Here is a 21426-nt window from a genome sequence, read left to right on the forward strand (position 1 = left end):
ATCCTTTGGAGTTTTTTTAACAAAAAAGTGAATAAAATAATGAAGGGGCTTTTAATGCGACGATATAGCAATCAGAAATGGATTCATTTCTTACCGTCACCACCTAACATAAAATTTGATTGCTCAACAGCCGACCAAAGTGTTCTATACTTCTTCACAATTGTCTTCGTATAGAAAGAAAGTAGAAACACAAAATGGAATAGTCACATACTATAAGTAAATTGTGAGTTTTCACCAAAGCAAAAAAATAGTGATGCACTGTCAAACTGCAAGATGGAAATACTAGTAACTAAACTGATATACTACTTTCATTTAAATAGGAAGGGTAATGTAGTGAAGTGCAGACATGGAAAACAACCAGGTTCTTGCACTATGAAATTTACAATATCCCCGTGGGACGAAATATTCGAAGAAAATGGGCAAGAAAAAGAAGAAAACAGCTAAAATCTAACAAGAAAGACAATGCCAGCTATGTGATATGAGGACTTGAAATTGGGCGATGCACTTGAAAATACATGAGCACCTGCCGTTAAACTGTTAAAAAACCTTTGACCTTAAACTCACCTATACAAAGATTCCCCTCGCTAACAGCAGCTCGACAATGATTCCCAAAGGGTTGGAAGTCTTGCATGAAAATAATGAACTATATGGACATTGAGTTGATAAATAGTTTTACCAATGTTTTCTGAACTAAGGTCCTACTGGAGCAATGCCTTTGGTTTTGGCAGCGGCTGCAGCAGCAGCCGCAGCAGCTGCAGCTGCACTTGGACTCGGGGGAGGTCTTGAATTGGACTGTGATGTACTTTCAACTCTAACTAATTGTTGTTGTGTTTGCTGTGTTTGTTGAGAACTGACCTGGGCAATCAAAGCCTTGATCTGGCCTCCAGTTAATGTCTCCTGCTCAAGCAATGCATTAGCAAGCGCATGAAGCTCTTTACTGTGGGTAGTGAGAATCGTTTTCGCGTTGTTGTAAGCCCTTTCGAGTAGTTCTTTTACTTCCTTCTCGATAAGAAGCCTAGTCTCAGTGCTCATGCTCCTCCCATTATCATCGTAGTTGTGAGTAACGAGCCCCACTTCTTTGCTCATACCAAACTTGGTGACCATGGCTCGGGCTAGCTTCGTTGCTTGCTTGAGATCATCAGATGGACCAGATGTAACTTCACTTTCCCCGAAAATGAGCTCTTCAGCAACCCGCCCACCCATAGTAACATCAAGCCGAGCAAGCATCTGCTTACGAGACATGGTAGTCTCGTCCTTCTCAGGCAATTGAGCAACCATACCAAGAGCCATGCCTCGTGGAACAATAGTAGCTTTGTGCACCGGAAGAGCTCCGTCTGTATGCATCGCTACAAGTGCATGGCCACCTTCGTGGTAGGCTGTGAGTTTTCTCGTCTCTTGGGATATAAAAGCCGATTTGCGCTCACTTCCCATCATGATCTTGTCCTTAGCATGCTCTAGATCAGCCAAGGTTACGGCTTTGGCACCATCCATTGCAGCCTTTACAGCAGCAATATTCACCAAGTTAGCAAGGTCAGCACCAGAAAATCCAGGAGTCCCCCGAGCAACGATCATAAGGTCAACATCGTCCGCCTTCAGAATCTGCCAAACAGGATATTCTTTATATGAGAAATTAGCAATGATAGACCAAACATGGAAAAAAGGAAGCTTGACATAGTGCAGCATAGTAGCTCATTTTTATTCTAGGACATGAAAATAGAAAGAGAAAGTAGCAATTTACAATAAATAAATAGCGAGTAGATAAGAAATGATGAATCAATGACAAAGTAAAATATGCCAAGGCAACCGTAACAGGAGAAGATATCCCGTCACTGAATTTAGGAGATGATAACATTTATTGCATCTTTGTAAACTTCGAATAATCCATCGTGCAGGGTAAATGAAAATATACCGCCAATACACCAGGAAAGAGGATGTGACGCAAAACAGGTTTATCATCTAAACACTAAATAGGAAAAGAAAACAGGGGGAAAGATTACCTTTGACATGTGAGATTCCAAAATCTGTTTCCGCCCTTCGACATCAGGATTTGGGACAACAATGTTGCGATCAAATCGTCCAGGTCTCACCAATGCCTTATCCAGTGACTCGGGGAAATTAGTGGCAGCAATCACAATGATACCATCATTTTGTCTGAAGCCATCCAGCTCGACAAGCAACTGATTTAAAGTCATCCTCATATATTGTTGGTCCTTTGGGTTACGGCTTCCTCCAATAGCATCAATCTCATCAATGAATATAATGCATGGTGATCGCTTCTTAGCAGCGGCGAAAAGGTCTCTCACTCTCCGAGCTCCGACACCGACAAACATTTCTTCAAACTCACTGCCACTGCATGAGAAAAAGGGAACCCCAGCTTCTCCAGCTATGGCCCTCGCCAACATGGTCTTACCAGTTCCAGGGGGACCAACAAGTAATACACCTTTTGGGAGCTTGCCACCAAGACGAGTGAAACGCTGTACCCAAAAGTTCGCTGAAATGAGCAAGTGCAAAATATTTACCTCAAACCCTAAAAACAAAGATCACCTCTCAAGTCTCAGCCATAATTTATGTTGCTCGGACTCTCCGAAAATGTCTCTGGGTTCGTGTCGGATTTTCCAACAATAGTGCATTTTTGGAGGATCCGACACAAACCCGGAGGCATTTTTGGAGAGTCTGCAGCATAGAACAGAATAAACAATAAAAACATTGGGGAAATGCGACGGGACATATTGCAGCTAATAAGACGTTGATACATTTGAGCCATACATCACCACATTTACTAATCATCAAAAATAAGAAAGTCATACATTACAAATTCTACTGTCCAAGATAAGTATCTTTGACCAGAAGTGGAAACTATAGGCAACAGTTTAAAAGATTTAGTATAATAGAAGGTAAGCAAAAGCACGAATAGCCACCAATAGCCTTCTCGTTTGTACCCTTTCTCATCTTTTACTACCTAAAGGGTATCTATTGCTCGATCAAGACTGAAAGCAGCTGATTCCACTTGAATATTACAATAATGGTGTAGCTACTTTGATCTTCGGGAGGTCACAACCTAAATTTCCTTCTTTTTTTTTGTTTTAAGCAGAATTTTCATGAAAAGCTAAAGAAAATACAGAATTAAACAACTTTTTTAACAGCTAATGACATCCATTTAAGCTCTCATGTACCTCAGCTCGTGGCAGTCCATATTAGATTAAACTCACAAGTAAACACCATGTTTTTTTGTATTCTTAATTCTTTGTTTTTTTAATAAGCATCACGTTGGAATAGAAATTCTAGAGTGTCCTAAGTAAACTTGTAGGTAAGTAATGGTTGGCTATTCGGAAACATGTTTTCCGTGTACTTTTCAATCACATTTATGATATACTATTCACCAAATGGATATGTAAATAAGTGACCATGGCCAAAACAATTTAGGCTTTACTTTGATCTGTGTTTAGGCACCATTATAGCATAAACTAAAAAGAATTTTGACACTAAACCTAATCGGAGTTCAACAGCTGAATTAATTGAATGATCATGACCTACTTATGAGCACAAGGGGAATAACCTTATAATCCTCTAACTTCTCCTTCTATCCATAATATCTTCGCCCCATCAGAACGTACTGTAGATATAATTAACAAATGATGAAATGTGTTCTCACACATTTTTATCCTTGGGATATTTTCAGATGGGTGTTGAAAGAGGGATAGCAAGAACACTGTCGTAAATGATGAACTCCAGTCCTGCATTTCTAGAATATTATTGAACGGAACAGCAAAGAACAAAATTCATCACAGTGTTTTTTTTGTTTACTTACCTGGATTAATGATACAAATATCAAACTTAGGACTTTATTTTGCAGATGAAGTGATTGAACTGCTTGTGATTACTGAAAAAACCACCCAGATTAACCCACCTTAGGATCTCGGAGATAGTGAACAATTTCTTCCAGCTCAGATTTTGCCTCATCAACACCCTTCACATCAGAAAATTTTGTATGGGTTTCCATACTCGGTTGCACTTCCTCATTTAAACCAAGTCCTGATTCAGAAAATGGATTAAGAAAAAGACAGTAGCAGAATGCATCTGAATAAAGTTTCAAACGCCAAACAAAAATGGGATAATTACATTTTTGGCCCGCCCTAAGAAATAATAGCCGGAAAATGTATATTTTTGCATATTAAGTACAAATATACATATAATATACATAATCAGTGTATATGTTTTGTATATATGGGCTAGAGCCTGTAATTATTTTCGACCGACGGGACAAAAATGAAAAAGCCCAACAAAAATTGCAGAACTCCTATACCTTTGCTGATTCCTCTATCTTCAATGAGAGCACCAATTCCTGAAATCAAGAGAAAGGCCACAGCCAGAGACCGGAATGTACGCCATAACTGTTCTTTGAAGTTACCTCCTTCAACAGCCACCATATGTATAGGAGTATTACGAGTACCAAGAACACCATCCTTTGTTGCTTTCCCAACATTCCTAAAAGCAGACAGAGCCCCTAAATTTTCTTCCTCCACATGAGAACTAGCAGAACCAGAAATCCCTGAAAACAGCTGTCGTAAGCACTATTGGTATCCATGCTAAACTAATTAAAAAGACAGAAACCCTCATCAGCAAGTACTAACTGTTCAATATTTAGCGTAATCTATTCTCAAAGGCGAGCCAAACCAAACAATACAAGGTAACAAGAGACATTCTAATTATTACTACCTCTCTGCAAAGTCCGGAGCAGCTCACTTTCATCGAGTTTGTCAGCCTTTACCAGTGCCTTAACATACGCCGACACTGCTTCTGGATTAGAAAGCAATGAAGGTTGGCTTTCAAACAACCTTATGACTGCCTCTTGGTCATTTCTATGATATGCAGCATTACTACTTTCATTTGTTTCACGTGCTCTGCGTCCTAGACTGCCCACATAACTAGACTGAAACCTTTGCTTGATATTTGCAACTCCATACGCTGCACACAAAAAAGGGACAAGTTGGAAAAAGAACATAAGGTTGCTGGCTCAATCAAAAGATGCTACTTAGAAAAATGTTTCTAAAATGCATTACTAACTTTTTTTGGGTAAGGATGCATTCACTAATTTCTTTTAAGACGGTGGTGTCTGGTCTAGCTTGCGCGCATCTCATCTATTGCACCGGAGTACCTGCTACCTCCTACCAGCACATGTATCGGGGAACTCTGCCCACTAAGGGCTTAGGCAAATGGGAAGAGATTCTACCTAGTGCTTTTTGCCTCATCTAGGATTTGAACCTGAGACCTCATAGTTCTCCCAACTTCATTGACCACTAGGTCACACCCTTGGGAGCGGATGCATTCACTAACCTATCAGTTGATGTTAACTCATTAGCGTTTAAGGTAGACATGGAAGCATATGACCAAAAACGATGTACTTAACTCAGGAGGTTTGCTAGCTCATTTCCATGAAGTTTGCTACTGGAGAAATTGCTTATGAATTTGTAGTCACTAACTTATAAGCTGATAATATGTTAATTTATTAGCGTCTAACGTTCACAAGACTTGGAAGTTTACGACGGAAAAGGATTGCACTGAACTGAATAGGTTTGCTAGCTCTTTCTGTGAAGCATACTACTGAAAAAAATTGCATTCGAGTTGAGAGGTTGCATGTTCGTTTACACAAGATGGTAAAATGGTCTCCAACATTATCTTGCAAGGCACAAGAAAACTGTTTAAACCAAATTATTTGCAAAAACAATAAACTACAGGGAGAAAATCAACAGTATTAAACTACCTATAATCAAAATTTACTCTACTTAGATAACTTGTCTGGCATTAAAATACAAAAACAGTTTTTTTGTTAGCGACATGCAAAGGTAGGCAAAATATAGAGACATTTCCAACAAAATAATAAATGTTCAATTATTTTCTACTAATGTGCAAATCTAATCTAGCAAGACTTAAATTTATAATAAAAGCAGTTCCGAAAGGTTGACATAATAATCTTATTTTGACGTCTAGAGAATTTTTCTTCCACTTGCTTTGGTACATTATTGATGTCACACTCAACTCATTCTTTAACTTACCGAACCTTATTTTCTAGATCGTCATCCATGTCAAGCTACCACTAAAGTGACTAGAATATTTCACAAAATTATAGGTACGGCCATTGTTCAATATAAAGAACACAACAGCTGAACTTTTTAGAGGACCGTGAATATCAAGCGGAAAATTAGGATAAATTCCATGAAAAAAAATTCCATGTCATCAACCATATGATTAGATATCTATGTAGATCACAGAAACAAAGAAACTCTACTACATGAGTGCCAAAAACTCAGAGCATACCTTCACTTCCTATGATCCTTTTAGAAGTAAGATACGTTCTATTGGATAAAGAGCTTAGCTGCCTCAGTTGAGATTGATGCCTCTCAACCTATAAAACACAAGAAGGTACTGTTACAGACATAAGAGGAAAGAAAATAGGGAAATAAAACCATCATAAAACGTGCAGTGTAAGATAAGGAAAACTGCCAAACTAAATACGACCAATCTAAAAAAAGGCAGCTGAGAAAATCTTTTTTTTTTGAAGAATAAGAATATTTCACCTTAAAACAAAAGATATTGGTAGAAACACGTAGTGAGCTAGATGAGATACAATCAATCAACTACACCTCAATCCCAAATTAGTCGGAGTTGGTTAAATGAATCATTTTTATCCATTTTGCTCTATAAACTCCATCTCAGTTCAATACTAAAAAATGAATTTTTTTTTAAGTCAAATTAGTGATTATCAAAGGTTAGAGGTTCTCCAAATCTTAAACTCTAACCACAATAAAAGGATTTACAGCAAGCACCAAACAAAACTTAAGACGTAGCACGAACAACTAAACCTTTATCTTAGCTAGTTGGTATTGCCTGTAAACTAATTGAATACTGTGAACTAGACTAAAAATTAAGAAATAATTTCGGAAAAGAAAAGAAATGATCTTCAGTTTCATAACCAATATTATAACAAGAAAAAAGAGATAAAGAAGCTACCGCCCTAGAAAAACATTGTACTTGGAAGATAGCCAAGAATCCCTAAGTAACGAAAAAAAGAAACCCAATTTACAAACGAGCTAAATACTCTGAATTTCCAATAATTTAATCGAAAAGAAATAAAAAAGATTCAATTTGGAAGAAGAAACCCATAAAACTACCAAGATTTGGGTTTCTATGACCTAATAGAGTGAAATCTCAAACCATCAATCAATCATTGGTGGAGCCACAACCAATGAAGTAAAATCCCTTACATTGGAAAATAGTAATGTCCGAATAGGGAAAAACAATTTTGTCATGTATATATAAGCTTTCGAATCCCCTTGATTTACTTTAGGCTGCAAGTTTGAAATTATTGAATCCCCTTGTTAAAATTACTGACTCCGCCAATACAATCAATCAATCAATCACACCTCAATTCTAAACTAGTTCAGATCAGCTATATGAATCATCACAAATACTTATCCATGCACGAACGTATAATCTAACCAGAATACATAATTTCGGGACAAACACCAAAGTAAATTTAAAACATAACAGCAACAACTAAACATTAATCCTAACCAGAAAAACATTTTACTTGGAAGACAGTGGCATAGCACTAAAATAATCCTAAGAAACTAAAAAGAGAAAGCCCAAGTCAGGAACAAGCTAAATACTCTGAAATTTCCAATAATTTAACAAAAAAGGAAAACCAAACTTTGAAGTAAAAACCCATAAAACTACCAGAATTAATGTTTCTCTGACAGTAGCATAGCACTAAAATAATCCTAAGAAACATAAAAGAGAAGACCCAAGTTAGGAACAAGCTAAATACTCTAAAATTCCTAAGGAACAAAAAGATCCAATCTCTGACATAATCCTAAGGAACCAAAAAAATAAAAAATAAAAGATAAACCCCAAGTTAGGAACAAGCTAATTACTCTAAAAATTCCACTAATTTCATAAGAAAACTTAAAAATATACAATCTTTGAAATAAAGACACATAAAACTACAAAAATTAGGGTTTCTCTGACCTAATAGACTGAATTATCAAACCATCAATCAATCAATAAACCAAACAAAAAATGAGATTAAAAAAATCCTTCCGAGGAAATTGAAAAAATGAAATAAAAACAAAAGGTTTGAATTAAAGAAGTGACCTGGGTGAGAAGGCGTATTAAAGCCATCTCCTTTTTTCAAAAGAAAGATTGGATTTTTCTTCAATCCCTTTATATATCTTGAGAATTTCCCCCTCTTGTTTACTATGTAGTTTTCTTGATGCTTTTGTGTCGATTTTTATTTGTTGATGGAAAATGGAGAAGGGGAAAAAGGGGAGCAAGATGGATATTGTGTTTTTGTTTTTTCAGAGGAAATATAAATATATTTGGCTATTTACTACAAATAAATTGACAAGAGTAGGTTGCTACAGTGGTGAGCACCCTCCACTTCCAACCAAAAGGTTATAAGTTCGAGTCACCCCAAGAGCAAGGTGGGGAAGGAGGGTTCGGCCGAACTTAATAGCTTTAGTTCGAATTCTGTATTTGTCTTAAAACATTTATTGAATATGTATAAATTATTAATTTAGAACCCAATAACTTAAGGCGATTAAAATCCCAGACCAATAAGTTTGAAATCTTAGTTCCGCCTCTGCCTATTATGGAATTGACTGCTAACTTGTACACCGCATAGAGATAGCTAAATTTTAATTACTCCCCCCGTTCACTTGTACTTGTTCACTTTGGATTTTGCACGCCCTTTAAGAAATAATAAATAAAGTACATAATTTACCATGATACCCATATTAATTGGTGTATAATCTTAATAAATTCGAAAAATGATTTGGAATGAGTAATTAATGGTAAGGGCAAAACAGAAAAAATAAATTATTTTTCTCTTGATATACGAAAAGTGACAAGTAAAAATGAAAATTTTATTTTTAGAATACGTGACAATCAAAAGTGAACGGAGGGAGTATTATTCTTTTGTTTTAGGAAATGATTCAATCATATTTGCACCCCATTAGTAAATTATCTCGTATTTGTTTTTATTATTAATGAAGTTCTAATAGGAAATGGATAGATATTATGTGCAAATTCTTTAAGAAGAAAAAAGTCCAAATAACTCTCAAATTTTAATTATAGTTCTAATAGTAGTATTTATTTTCTTTTTCTAAACATGTATAGTGTATCTTTTTACCCGAAGGAGGAAAAGAAGTTAAAGTCAAATTCACACAGTTTGCATGATATTACTTAAATTGAAGCACTTAAGAATGTGAGCAAGTGATTATTAAAGTGGTAAATCGTAGTTCAAATTCAAAAACAAAAAATATTACTCCCTTTGTCCCAATTTATTGTGAAAATGACACCAGGTAGCCACTTTTAAGTATGTTGTTTAAAACATATCCACAGTTTACAATATATTTAAAAATTAGCCAATAAACTTAAACTTTAGGACATGACGTCCTGAACTTAAACCTCAAGTTTCAAACTTCAGGACGTCGTGTCCTAAAGTTCAAAAATTGTGTCCATAAATCTTATGTCTTGAATTTTAAATTAACAGTTCAGAAATTCGGGACACTTAGTCTTGAATTTCAAATTAGCAGTTCATAAATTCAAGACACTTAGTCCCGAATTTCAAATTAGCAGCTCAAAAATTTAGGATACTTAGTCCTAAAGTTTGGACGAATTGGCTAATTTTTAAATATTATAAATTGTGAATATATTTTAAATAGCAAACTTAAAAGTGGCTATTGGTGCACTTCGCCCCAATTTCTTTGATGCATTTCGAATTTCAAGAGTTAAACGAGTTTTTTCTTTGATCATTATTTTTTTATTATGTCTTTTAAATATTTTAAATTTTATTGTGACTTATAATACTTTTGATATAGCTTTTAAATATGTAAATTTCATTTCAAAAAAAATTTAATAATTTTATGTTTGAATTTATGATCAAAATTAAGAAGTTTGATGCTCGAAATCTGAATTGCATCAAATAAATTGAGACAAAGGAAGTAAAAATTTTCTTTTTTACATGTCTAAACCTTAGTAGGCACACAAAACTAATCTAGACACCACCATTATTGAAAGAAAATGGCTCAATTGAAGGTATTGAACAAAATTCTTATTGGCTTAGTTTAACATGTTTATCCTAGACCTAGCTAAGTAGCTAAGAGCTTCTAATAATTTAAAAACATAGGAATCTTACTTATTTTGATTAATGAAACATTGTTTGTTGACAAACAAAACCAAAAAGAAAGTAATTTTTAGAGTAATTTTTAATAGTGATTCATGAGACCTAGAATTCCAAATTCCAACGTGCATTATGTTGAGTAATATTACTCTTTGTTGACGAGTAAAAATCTAAAATAAATAACTGCAGTGTCCCATTGGCCTAAGAGTAGTATGCACGAAGCTATGTGAAAATTGTTTACTTTTGAATCCCCTTGTTAAAATTCTTGGTTCTGCTATTGCAATCAATCAAAAACACCTCAATTCTAGGCTAGTTCAGGTCAACTATATGAGTCGTCATAAACACTTATCCACGCGGCACGGACTTATAATCTAACCAGAATACATAATTTTAGAGCAAACACCAAACCAAATTTAAAACATAGCAGGAAAAACTAAACCTTAATCCTAACTAGTTGGTACTGTGTATAAGTTAAATAAGATATAGACTTCAAAACATAAATACAAAACAAAACAAAAAACGCTCCTCAGTTTCATAACCATTATTATAACAAGAAAAAAGATATAAAGCAGCTATAGTCGAGTCCGGAAGAAAAAACAACATTTTGAACTCAAGCGACTAAAATAGGTGTTTAAAAAAAGGGTGAACAATTTTATATATAGCGCATGAACTACATGCACTATACGTCAACAACGTCAGTTACCCCGTTAACGTATAGCGCATGAAAAATCATGCGTTATACACTTACCAGATTTGGTGTTCTTTGAAGGGTGGGAATGACTAGAGTTAAACGATTAAAATGTGCCTACTAATTGCACTTAAACTACACACACACATATATCATTGAATGCTTATTAGTATCGAAAATTAGTACTCCTAATGTTGTATGATATTTTAGACTAAGGTTCAGTTGATTCACGTACTAATTATGCATAGACTGATTATACTTCGCATAATAATGTGAAGGTTATTATACAGTAAATAACATTATTATACAATAACTTTTTACTTTTAGGGAATTTTGTTTTTAGTTATTCGTATTCATGTATTGCTAACATATGTACTCTTATTCCATATTGTATTTTGCATAAATAATACGCAAATTCTAACATAACTTATAGAGGTATTCGTAAATGCAGAATTAATAAAGCCAACCCGATGTTGAGAAAGCACCAAGGGCATCCAGGTACACAATGGCTTTCTACCGGCACTAATGGGAGTTCATTAAACACTGCATACTTGCAGCTATGAGTTACTATCACCAGCATTGTTGGATGGTTAGGTCATGTAATGCATAATTCAATGCGCTCATTCCTAAAAAGAAAGGGGCAATGGAGCTAAGGGACTATAGACCAATTAGTCTAATTGGTAGTGTGTACAAGATCATAGCTAAAGTCCTAGCTGAAAGGTTGAAGAAAGTAATGGGAAAATTGGTCTCAAATCAACAGAATGCATTCATCCAAGGAAGGCAGATTACAGATGCTTCAGTGAAAGCAAACGATGTCCTTGATTGGCAGTTAACGCAAGGGGATGTAGGGATTCTATGTAAGATGGACATAGAAAAAAGCCTTTGATCAACTTAACTGGTCCTACCTCATTTCCATTCTCAAGCAAATGGGATTTGGGGAAAGATGGTTAAAATGGATCAAGTTCAATATCTCTACTGTGAAGTACTCCATTCTAATCAACAGGAACCAAGTTAGTTTTTTCTCCCCACAGAGGGGATAGAGACAGGGAGACCCACTCTCACCATTCTTATTCATATTAGCAATGGAAGGACTCGGTAAGATGTTGGATAAAGCTAAGCAGATGCAATGGTTGAAAGGTTTTGATGTTGGGAGAGGAAGCACAGTCAATATTTCTCATATGCTCTATGCAGATGACAATTTGATTTTCTGTGGGGCAGACAGAAGTCAAGTACTCTATCTAAATCTAACCCTTCTTATTTTTGAAGCTATTTCAGGTCTTCACATTAACATGCTCAAAAGTGTAATCTATCTTGTTAATGAGGTGCATAATTTAGAAGACCTGGCTAGAATTTTAGGCTGCAATAATGGATGTTTATCAACCACTTACCTGGGACTTCCACTAGGGGAAAAGTTCAAGTCAGAAACTATATGGAGTGGGATCATTGAGTAATTTGAAAAGAAACTTATTTCTTGGAAGCTACAGTATTTGTCTATGGGTGGAAGACTAACTCTAATCAGTAGTGTTCCTAGACAGCATCCCAACCTACCAGATGTAACTCTTTCCAATGCCTAGTAAGGTCCTGAAGCAGCTTGACAAGATCAGAAGAAACTTTCTATGGGAAGGGACTAAAGATGATCACAAGTTCTACCTGGTAAAGTGGTCTAAAGTTATCTTACCAAAGGACCAAGGTGGATTAGGGGTCAGGGACTTAGCTCTGCACAACAAATGCTTATTGATGAAATGGCTTTGGAGATATACACGGGAGGAGCAGAGCCTATGGAAGAAAGTTGTCAGTGCCAAACATGGAACCCAAAGCCACTGGTGCACCAAGCTATCTAAAGCACCACAAGGAGTTGAAGTTTGGAAGAGCATCTACAAACTCTGGGAGGAGTTCTCACAAAACCAGCACTTTGCAGTTTGCAGATGGACAACAAATAAAATTCTGGAAGGACAAATGGCTAGGCAACACACCCCTATGGAATGACTACCCTGCTCTCTTTCAGATGGTTAGTGATCCAGACTCAACAATTCATCAGTACAAAGAAGGAAACTCATTGAATATAACATTTAGAAGGAACTTGCAAGACTGGGAATATGAGGATCTGCTCAGACTTCTTTCCACACTCAACAATTTTTCAAGCAACACTCTAGTACCTGATCAGTTCAAATAGGGTATTGCAGATGCAGGAAAGTACTCAGTCAAAACAGCCTGCAAGTTAGCACGAACTCATAATGTAATAACTAACCATTGATCTTGGAAGTTAATATGGAAAATCAAGTTGCCACCCAAAGTCATCTGCTTCAATTGGACTGCACTTTATGAGGCTTGTCTGACACAGGACAACTTAGCCGAGAGGAATTTTCAGATTGTGAATAGATGTTACATGTACCAGAGGGAGGCAGAAACTCACAACCATCTTTTTCTTCAATGTCCTGTTGCAGCAGATTTATGGAGTATGTTTATATCACTCTTTGGACTTAGTTTGGTCATGCCTTGGAGTTACTGGAAAGTTGATAGCACCATTAGGAAAGTATGGAAGATGATACCTGCAGCTATTTTTTGGAGCATTTGGAATGAGAGAAACAGCAGGTATTTTGATGGAGTATCAACTTCTCCCCACAGACTCAAGGCTAGATGCCTCATGTATTTGTATAGCTGGGCTTATCTATCCTCTATAGACTCCCCTGATTAGTTTTTTGAATTTTGTTAGCTCCCTAGTACTAGTATAAACATTTGTAAGGAGCTAACAATTGCTACACTCTTTTGTAACTTCTGCATCTCCTTGATGCCAGAAATGAAACCAATTACTTCATCAAAAAAAATAATAAAGCCAACCAGATGTTGTATTGATTGAAATACACGGCTTTTTATACTATCATCAAATATTGTATAACTTATATTAAATTTTATGTTGGAATTAATTTGTTAAGACGATAAATCAAACAACCCCTTATTGTTTAAAGAATTTTGAATCAGTCTATCAAAGATATATACCTCTTTGAACTAACAAAGGGGTGTGATTTGTCGTATTGGGGAAGTGTATAAAAAATCGGAATTTATAGCTTCTAAGTAAAGGCAGTTCAACTTTGCGGGCTTTGGGAGCGTGACTGGCTTTAGATTTTAAGTAGAATATGATAAAAAAGAAGTGTATAGCGCATGAAATAGATGCGCTATACTAACTGACCCCATTAACATAAAATTGTTCGCCCTTTTTTAACACCTATTTTGGTCGCTTGAGTTCAAAATATTATTACTTTGGTTCCGGACTCATTATAGTCTCAGTAAAACATTATACTTGGAAAACAGTAGCATAATACTAAACCAATCCTATTAAGAAACCAAAAAGATGAAAACCCAAGTTAGGACCGAGCTAATTACTCTGAAATTTTCAATAATTTAACAAAAATAAAAAATAACAAGAAGATCCAATCTTTGAAATAAAAACCCATAAAACTACCAGTATTAGGGTTTCTCTGACAGTAGCATAGCACTAAAATAATCCTAAGAAACATAAAAGAGTAGACCCAAGTTAGGAACAAGCTAAATACTCTAAAATTTCCAATAATTTAATTGGAAAGAACAAAAAGATTCAATCTCTGACATAATCCTAAGGAACAAAAAAACAAAGATAAACCCCAAGTTAGGAACAAGCTAATTACTCTAAAATTTCCACTAATTTCATAAGAAAATTTATAAATATCCAACCTTTGAAATAAAAACACATAAAACTACAAAAACTAGGGTTTCTCTGACCTAATAGACTGAATTATCAATCAATCAATAAATCAAACAAAAAATGAAATTAAAAAAATCCTTCCGAGGAAATTGAAAAAATGAAATAAAAACAAAAGGTTTGAATTAAAGAAGTGACCTGGGTGAGAAGGCGTATTAAAGCCATCTCCTTTTTTCAAAAGAAAGATTGGATTTTTCTTCAATCCCTTTATATATCTTGAGAATTTCCCCCTCTTGTTTACTATGTAGTTTTCTTGATGCTTTTGTGTCAATTTTTATTTGTTGATGGAAAATGGAGAAGGGGAAAAAGGGGAGCAAGATGGATATTTTGTTTTTGTTTTTTCAGAGGAAATATAAATATATTTGGCTATTTACTACAAATAAATTGACAAGAGTAGGTTGCTACAGTTGTGAGCACCCTCCACTTCCAACCAAAAGGTTATAAGTTCGAGTGACCCCAAGAGCAAGCTGGGGAAGGAGGGTTCGGCCGAACATAATAGCTTTAGTTCGAATTCTGTATTTGTCTTAAAACATTTATTGAATATGTATAAATTATTAATTTAGAACCCAATAACTTAAGGCGATTAAAATCCCAGACCAATAAGTTTGAAATCCTAGTTCCGCCTCTGCCTATTATGGAATTGACTGCTAACTTGTACACCGCATAAAGATAGCTGAATTTTAATTACTCCCCCCGTTCACTTGTACTTGTTCACTTTGGATTTTGCACGCCCCTTAAGAAATAATAAATAAAGTGCATAATTTATCATGATACCCATATTAATTGGTGTATAGTCTTAATAAATTCGAAAAATGATTTGGAATGAGTAATTAATGGTAAGGGCAATACAGAAAAAGTAAATTATTTTTCTCTTGATATACGAAAAGTGACAAGTAAAAATGAAAATTTTATTTTTAGAATACGTGACAATCAAAAGTGAACGGAGGGAGTATTATTCTTTTGTTTTAGGAAATGATTCAATCATATTTGCACCCCATTAGTAAATTATCTCGTATTTGTTTTTATTATTAATGAAGTTCTAATAGGAAATGGATAGATATTATGTGCAAATTCTTTAAGAAGAAAAAAGTCCAAATAACTCTCAAATTTTAATTATAGTTCTAATAGTAGTATTTATTTTCTTTTTCTAAACATGTATAGTGTATCTTTTTACCCGAAGGAGGAAAAGAAGTTAAAGTCAAATTCACACAGTTTGCATGATATTACTTAAATTGAAGCACTTAAGAATGTGAGCAAGTGATTATTAAAGTGGTAAATCGTAGTTCAAATTCAAAAACAAAAAATATTACTCCCTTTGTCCCAATTTATTGTGAAAATGACATTAGGTAGCCACTTTTAAGTATGTTGTTTAAAACATATCCACGGTTTACAATATATTTAAAAATAATCCAATAAACTTAAACTTTAGGACATGACGTCCTGAACTTAAACCTCAAGTTTCAAACTTCAGGACGTCGTGTCCTAAAGTTCAAAAATTGTGTCCATAAATCTTATGTCTTGAATTTTAAATTAACAGTTCAGAAATTCGGGACATTTAGTCCTGAATTTCAAATTAGCAGTTCATAAATTCAAGACACTTAGTCCTGAATTTCAAATTAGCAGCTCAAAAATTTAGGATACTTAGTCCTGAAGTTTGGACGAATTGGCTAATTTTTAAATATTATGAATTGTGAATATATTTTAAATAGCAAACTTAAAAGTGGCTATTGGTGCACTTCGCCCCAATTTCTTTGATGCATTTCGAATTTCAAGAGTTAAACGAGTTTTTTCTTTGATCATTATTTTTTTATTATGTCTTTTAAATATTTTAAATTTTATTGTGACTTGTAATACTTTTGATATAGCTTTTAAATATGTAAATTTCATTTCAAAAAAAATTTAATAATTTTATGTTTGAATTTATGATCAAAATTAAGAAGTTTGATGCTCGAAATCTGAATTGCATCAAATAAATTGAGACAAAGGAAGTAAAATTTTTCTTTTTTACATGTCTAAACCTTAGTAGGCACACAAAACTAATCTAGACACCACCATTATTGAAAGAAAATGGCTCAATTGAAAGTATTGAACAAAATTCTTATTGGCTTAGTTTAACATGTTTATCCTAGACCTAGCTAAGTAGCTAAGAGCTTCTAATAATTTAAAAACATAGGAATCTTACTTATTTTGACTAATGAAACATTGTTTGTTGACAAGCAAAACCAAAAAGAAAGTAATTTTTAGAGTAATTTTTAATAGTGATTCATGAGACCTAGAATTCCAAATTCCAACGTGCATTATGTTGAGTAATATTACTCTTTGTTGACGAGTAAAAATCTAAAATAAATAACTGCAGTGTCCCATTGGCCTAAGAGTAGTATGCACGAAGCTATGTGAAAATTGTTTACTTTTGAATCTCCTTGTTAAAATTCTTGGTTATGCTATTGCAATCAATCAAAAACACCTCAATTCTAGGCTAGTTCAGGTCAACTATATGAGTCGTCATAAACACTTATCCACGCGGCACGGATTTATAATCTAACCAGAATACATAATTTTAGAGCAAACACCAAACCAAATTTAAAACATAGCAGGAAAAACTAAACCTTAATCCTAACTAGTTGGTACTGCGTATAAGTTAAATAAGATATAGACTTCAAAACATAAATACAAAACAAAACAAAAAACGCTCCTCAGTTTCATAACCATTATTATAACAAGAAAAAAGATATAAAGCAGCTATAGTCGAGTCCGGAAGAAAAAACAACATTTTGAACTCAAGCGACTAAAATAGGTGTTTAAAAAAAGGGTGAACAATTTTATATATAGCGCATGAACTACATGCACTATACGTCAACAACGTCAGTTACCCCGTTAACGTATAGCGCATGAAAAATCATGCGTTATACACTTACCAGATTTGGTGTTCTTTGAAGGGTGGGAATGACTAGAGTTAAACGATTAAAATGTACCTACTAATTGTCACTTAAACTACACACACACATATATCATTGAATGCTTATTAGTATCGAAAATTAGTACTCCTAATGTTGTATGATATTTTAGACTAAGGTTCAGTTGATTCACGTACTAATTATGCATAGACTGATTATACTTTGCATAATAATGTGAAGATTATTATACAATAAATAACATTAGTATACAATAACTTTTTACTTTTAGGGAATTTTGTTTTTAGTTATTCGTATTCATGTATTGCTAACATATGTACTCTTATTCCATATTCTATTTTGCATAAATAATACGCAAATTCTAACATAACTTATAGAAGTATTCGTAAATGCAGAATTAATAAAGCCAACCCGATGTTGAGAAAGCACCAAGGGCATCCGGGTACACAATGGCTTTCTACCGGCACTAATGGGAGTTCATTAAACACTGCATACTTGCAGCTATGAGTTACTATCACCAGCATTGTTGGATGGTTAGGTCATGTAATGCATAATTCAATGCGCTCATTCTTAAAAAGAAAGGGGCAATGGAGCTAAGGGACTATAGACCAATTAATCTAATTGGCAGTGTGTACAAGATCATAGCTAAAGTCATAGCTTAAAGGTTGAAGAAAGTAATGGGAAAATTGGTCTCAAATCAACAGAATGCATTCATCCAAGGAAGGCAGATTACAGATGCTTCAGTGAAAGCAAACGATGTCCTTGATTGGCAGTTAACGCAAGGGGATGTAGGGATTCTATGTAAGATGGACATAGAAAAAAGCCTTTGATCAACTTAACTGGTCCTACCTCATTTCCATTCTCAAGCAAACGGGATTTGGGGAAAGATGGTTAAAATGGATCAAGTTCAATATCTCTACTTTGAAGTACTCCATTCTAATCAACAAGAACCAAGTTGGTTTTTTCTCCCCTCAGAAGGGATTGAGACAGGGAGACCCACTCTCACCATTCTTATTCATATTAGCAATGGAAGGACTCGGTAAGATGTTGGATAAAGCTAAGCAGATGCAATGGTTGAAAGGTTTTGATGTTGGGAGAGGAAGCACAGTCAATATTTCTCATATGCTCTATGCAGATGACAATTTGATTTTTTGTGGGGCAGACAGAAGTCAAGTGCTCTATCTAAATCTAACCCTTCTTATTTTTGAAGTTATTTCAGGTCTTCACATTAACATGCTCAAACGTGTAATCTATCTTGTTAATGAGGTGCATAATTTAGAAGACCTGGCTGGAATTTTAGGCTGCAATACTGGATGTTTACCAACCACTTACCTGGGACTTCCACTAGGGGAAAGGTTCAAGTCAGAAACTGTATGGAGTGGGATCATTGAGTAATTTGAAAAGAAACTTATTTCTTGGAAGCTACAGTATTTGTCTATGGATGGAAGACTAACTCTAATCAATAGTGTCCTGGACAGCATCCCAACCTACCAGATGTAACTCTTTCCAATGCCTAGTAAGGTCCTGAAGCAACTTGACAAGATCAGAAGAAACTATCTATGGGAAGGGACTATAGATGATCACAAGTTTCACCTGGTAAAGTGGTCTAAAGTTATCTTACCAAAGGACTAATGTGGATTAGGGGTCAGGGACTTAGCTCTGCACAACAAATGCTTATTGATGAAATGGCTTTGGAGATATACACGGGAGGAGCAGAGCCTATGGAAGAAAGTTGTCAGTGCCAAACATAGAACCCAAAGCCACTGGTGCACCAAGCTATCTAAAGCACCACAAGGAGTTGAAGTTTGGAAGAGCATCTACAGAGGATCTGCTCAGACTTCTTTCCGCACTCAACAATTTTTCAAGCAACACTCTAGTACCTGATCAGTTCAAATAGGGTATTGCAGATGCAGGAAAGTACTCAGTCAAAACAGCCTGCAAGTTAGCACGAACAGAGGGAGGCAGAAACTCACAACCATCTTTTTCTTCAATGTCCCGTTACAGCAGATTTATGGAGTATGTTTATATCACTTTATGGACTTAGTTTGGTCATGCCTTGGAGTTACTGGAAAGTTGATAGCACCATTAGGAAAGTATGGAAGATGATACCTGCAGCTATTTTTTGGAGCATTTGGAATGAGAGAAACAGCAAGGCTATTTTTTGGAGCATTTGGAATGAGAGAAACAGCAAGTGTTTTGATGGAGTATCAACTTCTCCCCACTGACTCAAGGCTAGATGCCTCATGTATTTGTATAGCTGGGCTTATCTATCCTCTATAGACTCCCCTGATTAGTTTTTTGAATTTTGTTAGCTCCCTAGTACTAGTATAAATATTTGTAAGAAACTAACAATTGCTATACTCTTTTGTAACTTCTGCATCTTCTTGATGCCAGAAATGAAACCAATTACTTCATCAAAAAAAATAATAAAGCCAACCAGATGTTGTATTGATTGAAATACACGGCTTTTTATACTATCATCAAATATTGTATAACTTATATTAAATTTTATGTTGGAATTAATTTGTTAAGACGATAAATCAAACAACTCCTTATTGTTTAAAGAATTTTGAATCAGTCTATCAAAGATATATACCTCTTTGAACCAACAAAGGGGTGTGATTTGTCGTATTGGGGAAGTGTATAAAAAATCGGAATTTATAGCTTCTAAGTAAAGGCAGTTCAACTTTGCGGGTTTTGGGAGCGTGACTGGCTTTAGATTTTAAGTAGAATATGATAAAAAAGAAGTGTATAGCGCATGAAATAGATGCGCTATACTAACTGACCCAATTAACATAAAATTGTTCGTCCTTTTTTTAACACCTATTTTGATCGTTTGAGTTCAAAATATTATTACTTTGGTTCCGGACTCATTATAGTCTCAGTAAAACATTATACTTGGAAAACATTAGCATAATACTAAACCAATCCTATTAAGAAACCAAAAAGATGAAAACCCAAGTTAGGACCGAGCTAATTACTCTGAAATTTTCAATAATTTAACAAAAATAAAAAATAAAAAGAAGATCCAATCTTTGAAATAAAAACCCATAAAACTACCAGTATTAGGGTTTCTCTGACAGTAGCATAGCACTAAAATAATCCTAAGAAACATAAAAGAGTAGACCCAAGTTAGGAACAAGCTAAATACTCTAAAATTTCCAATAATTTAATTGGAAAGAACAAAAAGATTCAATCTCTGACATAATCCTAAGGAACAAAAAAACAAAGATAAACCCCAAGTTAGGAACAAGCTAATTACTCTAAAATTTCCACTAATTTCATAAGAAAATTTATAAATATCCAACCTTTGAAATAAAAACACATAAAACTACAAAAACTAGGATTTCTCTGACCTAATAGACTGAATTATCAATCAATCAATAAATCAAACAAAAAATGAAATTAAAAAAATCCTTCCGAGGAAATTGAAAAAATGAAATAAAAACAAAAAGTTTGAATTAAAGAAGTGACCTGGGTGAGAAGGCGCATTAAAGCCATCTCCTTTTTTCAAAAGAAAGATTGGATTTTTCTTCAATCCCTTTATATATCTTGAGAATTTCCCCCTCTTAATCTACGTAGTTTTCTTGATGCTTTTGTGTCGATTTTTCAGAGTTCCATTTGTTGATGAAAAATGGAGAAGGGAAAAAAGGAGAGCAAGATGGATATTTTGTTTTTGTTTTTCCAAGGGAAATATAAATATATTTGGCTATTTACTACAAATAAATAAATAAATGGACCATTCTATTTTGGATAATATGTCAGTTGGTCTGTTTCAGCTTGGAGGCCCTATTATGAGGGGGCAGAGCTAAAGTGCACAGACACGATTCGGCCGAACTTTAAACTTTGGTTTTAACTCTTTATTTGTTTTAAAAAATTTATTTAATATATATAACTTATTAATTTAAAA

General features: G+C 34.6%; 1 protein-coding gene across 3 annotated transcripts; it reads right to left on the reverse strand.

Moving 5' to 3' along the window:
• Positions 1–283: 283 nt before the first annotated feature.
• On the reverse strand, positions 284–21213 carry LOC107796013 (ATP-dependent zinc metalloprotease FTSH 4, mitochondrial-like). 3 transcript variants are annotated; one of them, XM_075248923.1, is made up of 8 exons: positions 13418–13546; positions 13117–13303; positions 6316–6403; positions 4717–4965; positions 4304–4549; positions 3908–4032; positions 1998–2474; positions 284–1599 (listed from the first exon to the last, which is right to left on the reverse strand). In XM_075248923.1, exons 2-8 carry the CDS (start codon positions 13117–13119, stop codon positions 691–693), a joined length of 2097 nt encoding a protein of 698 aa, XP_075105024.1. In that variant the 5' UTR covers positions 13120–13303; positions 13418–13546; the 3' UTR covers positions 284–690. The 3 variants fall into 3 exon arrangements, with proteins under 3 accessions (XP_075105024.1, XP_016474208.2, XP_075105023.1); XM_016618722.2 differs by lacking the exons at positions 13117–13303; positions 13418–13546 and adding an exon at positions 20991–21213; XM_075248922.1 differs by lacking the exons at positions 13117–13303; positions 13418–13546 and adding an exon at positions 8152–8362.
• Positions 21214–21426: the final 213 nt, after the last annotated feature.

The sequence above is a fragment of the Nicotiana tabacum genome, unplaced genomic scaffold, assembly GCF_000715075.1.
Source record: "Nicotiana tabacum cultivar K326 unplaced genomic scaffold, ASM71507v2 Un00353, whole genome shotgun sequence".
Lineage (NCBI taxonomy): Eukaryota > Viridiplantae > Streptophyta > Magnoliopsida > Solanales > Solanaceae > Nicotiana > Nicotiana tabacum.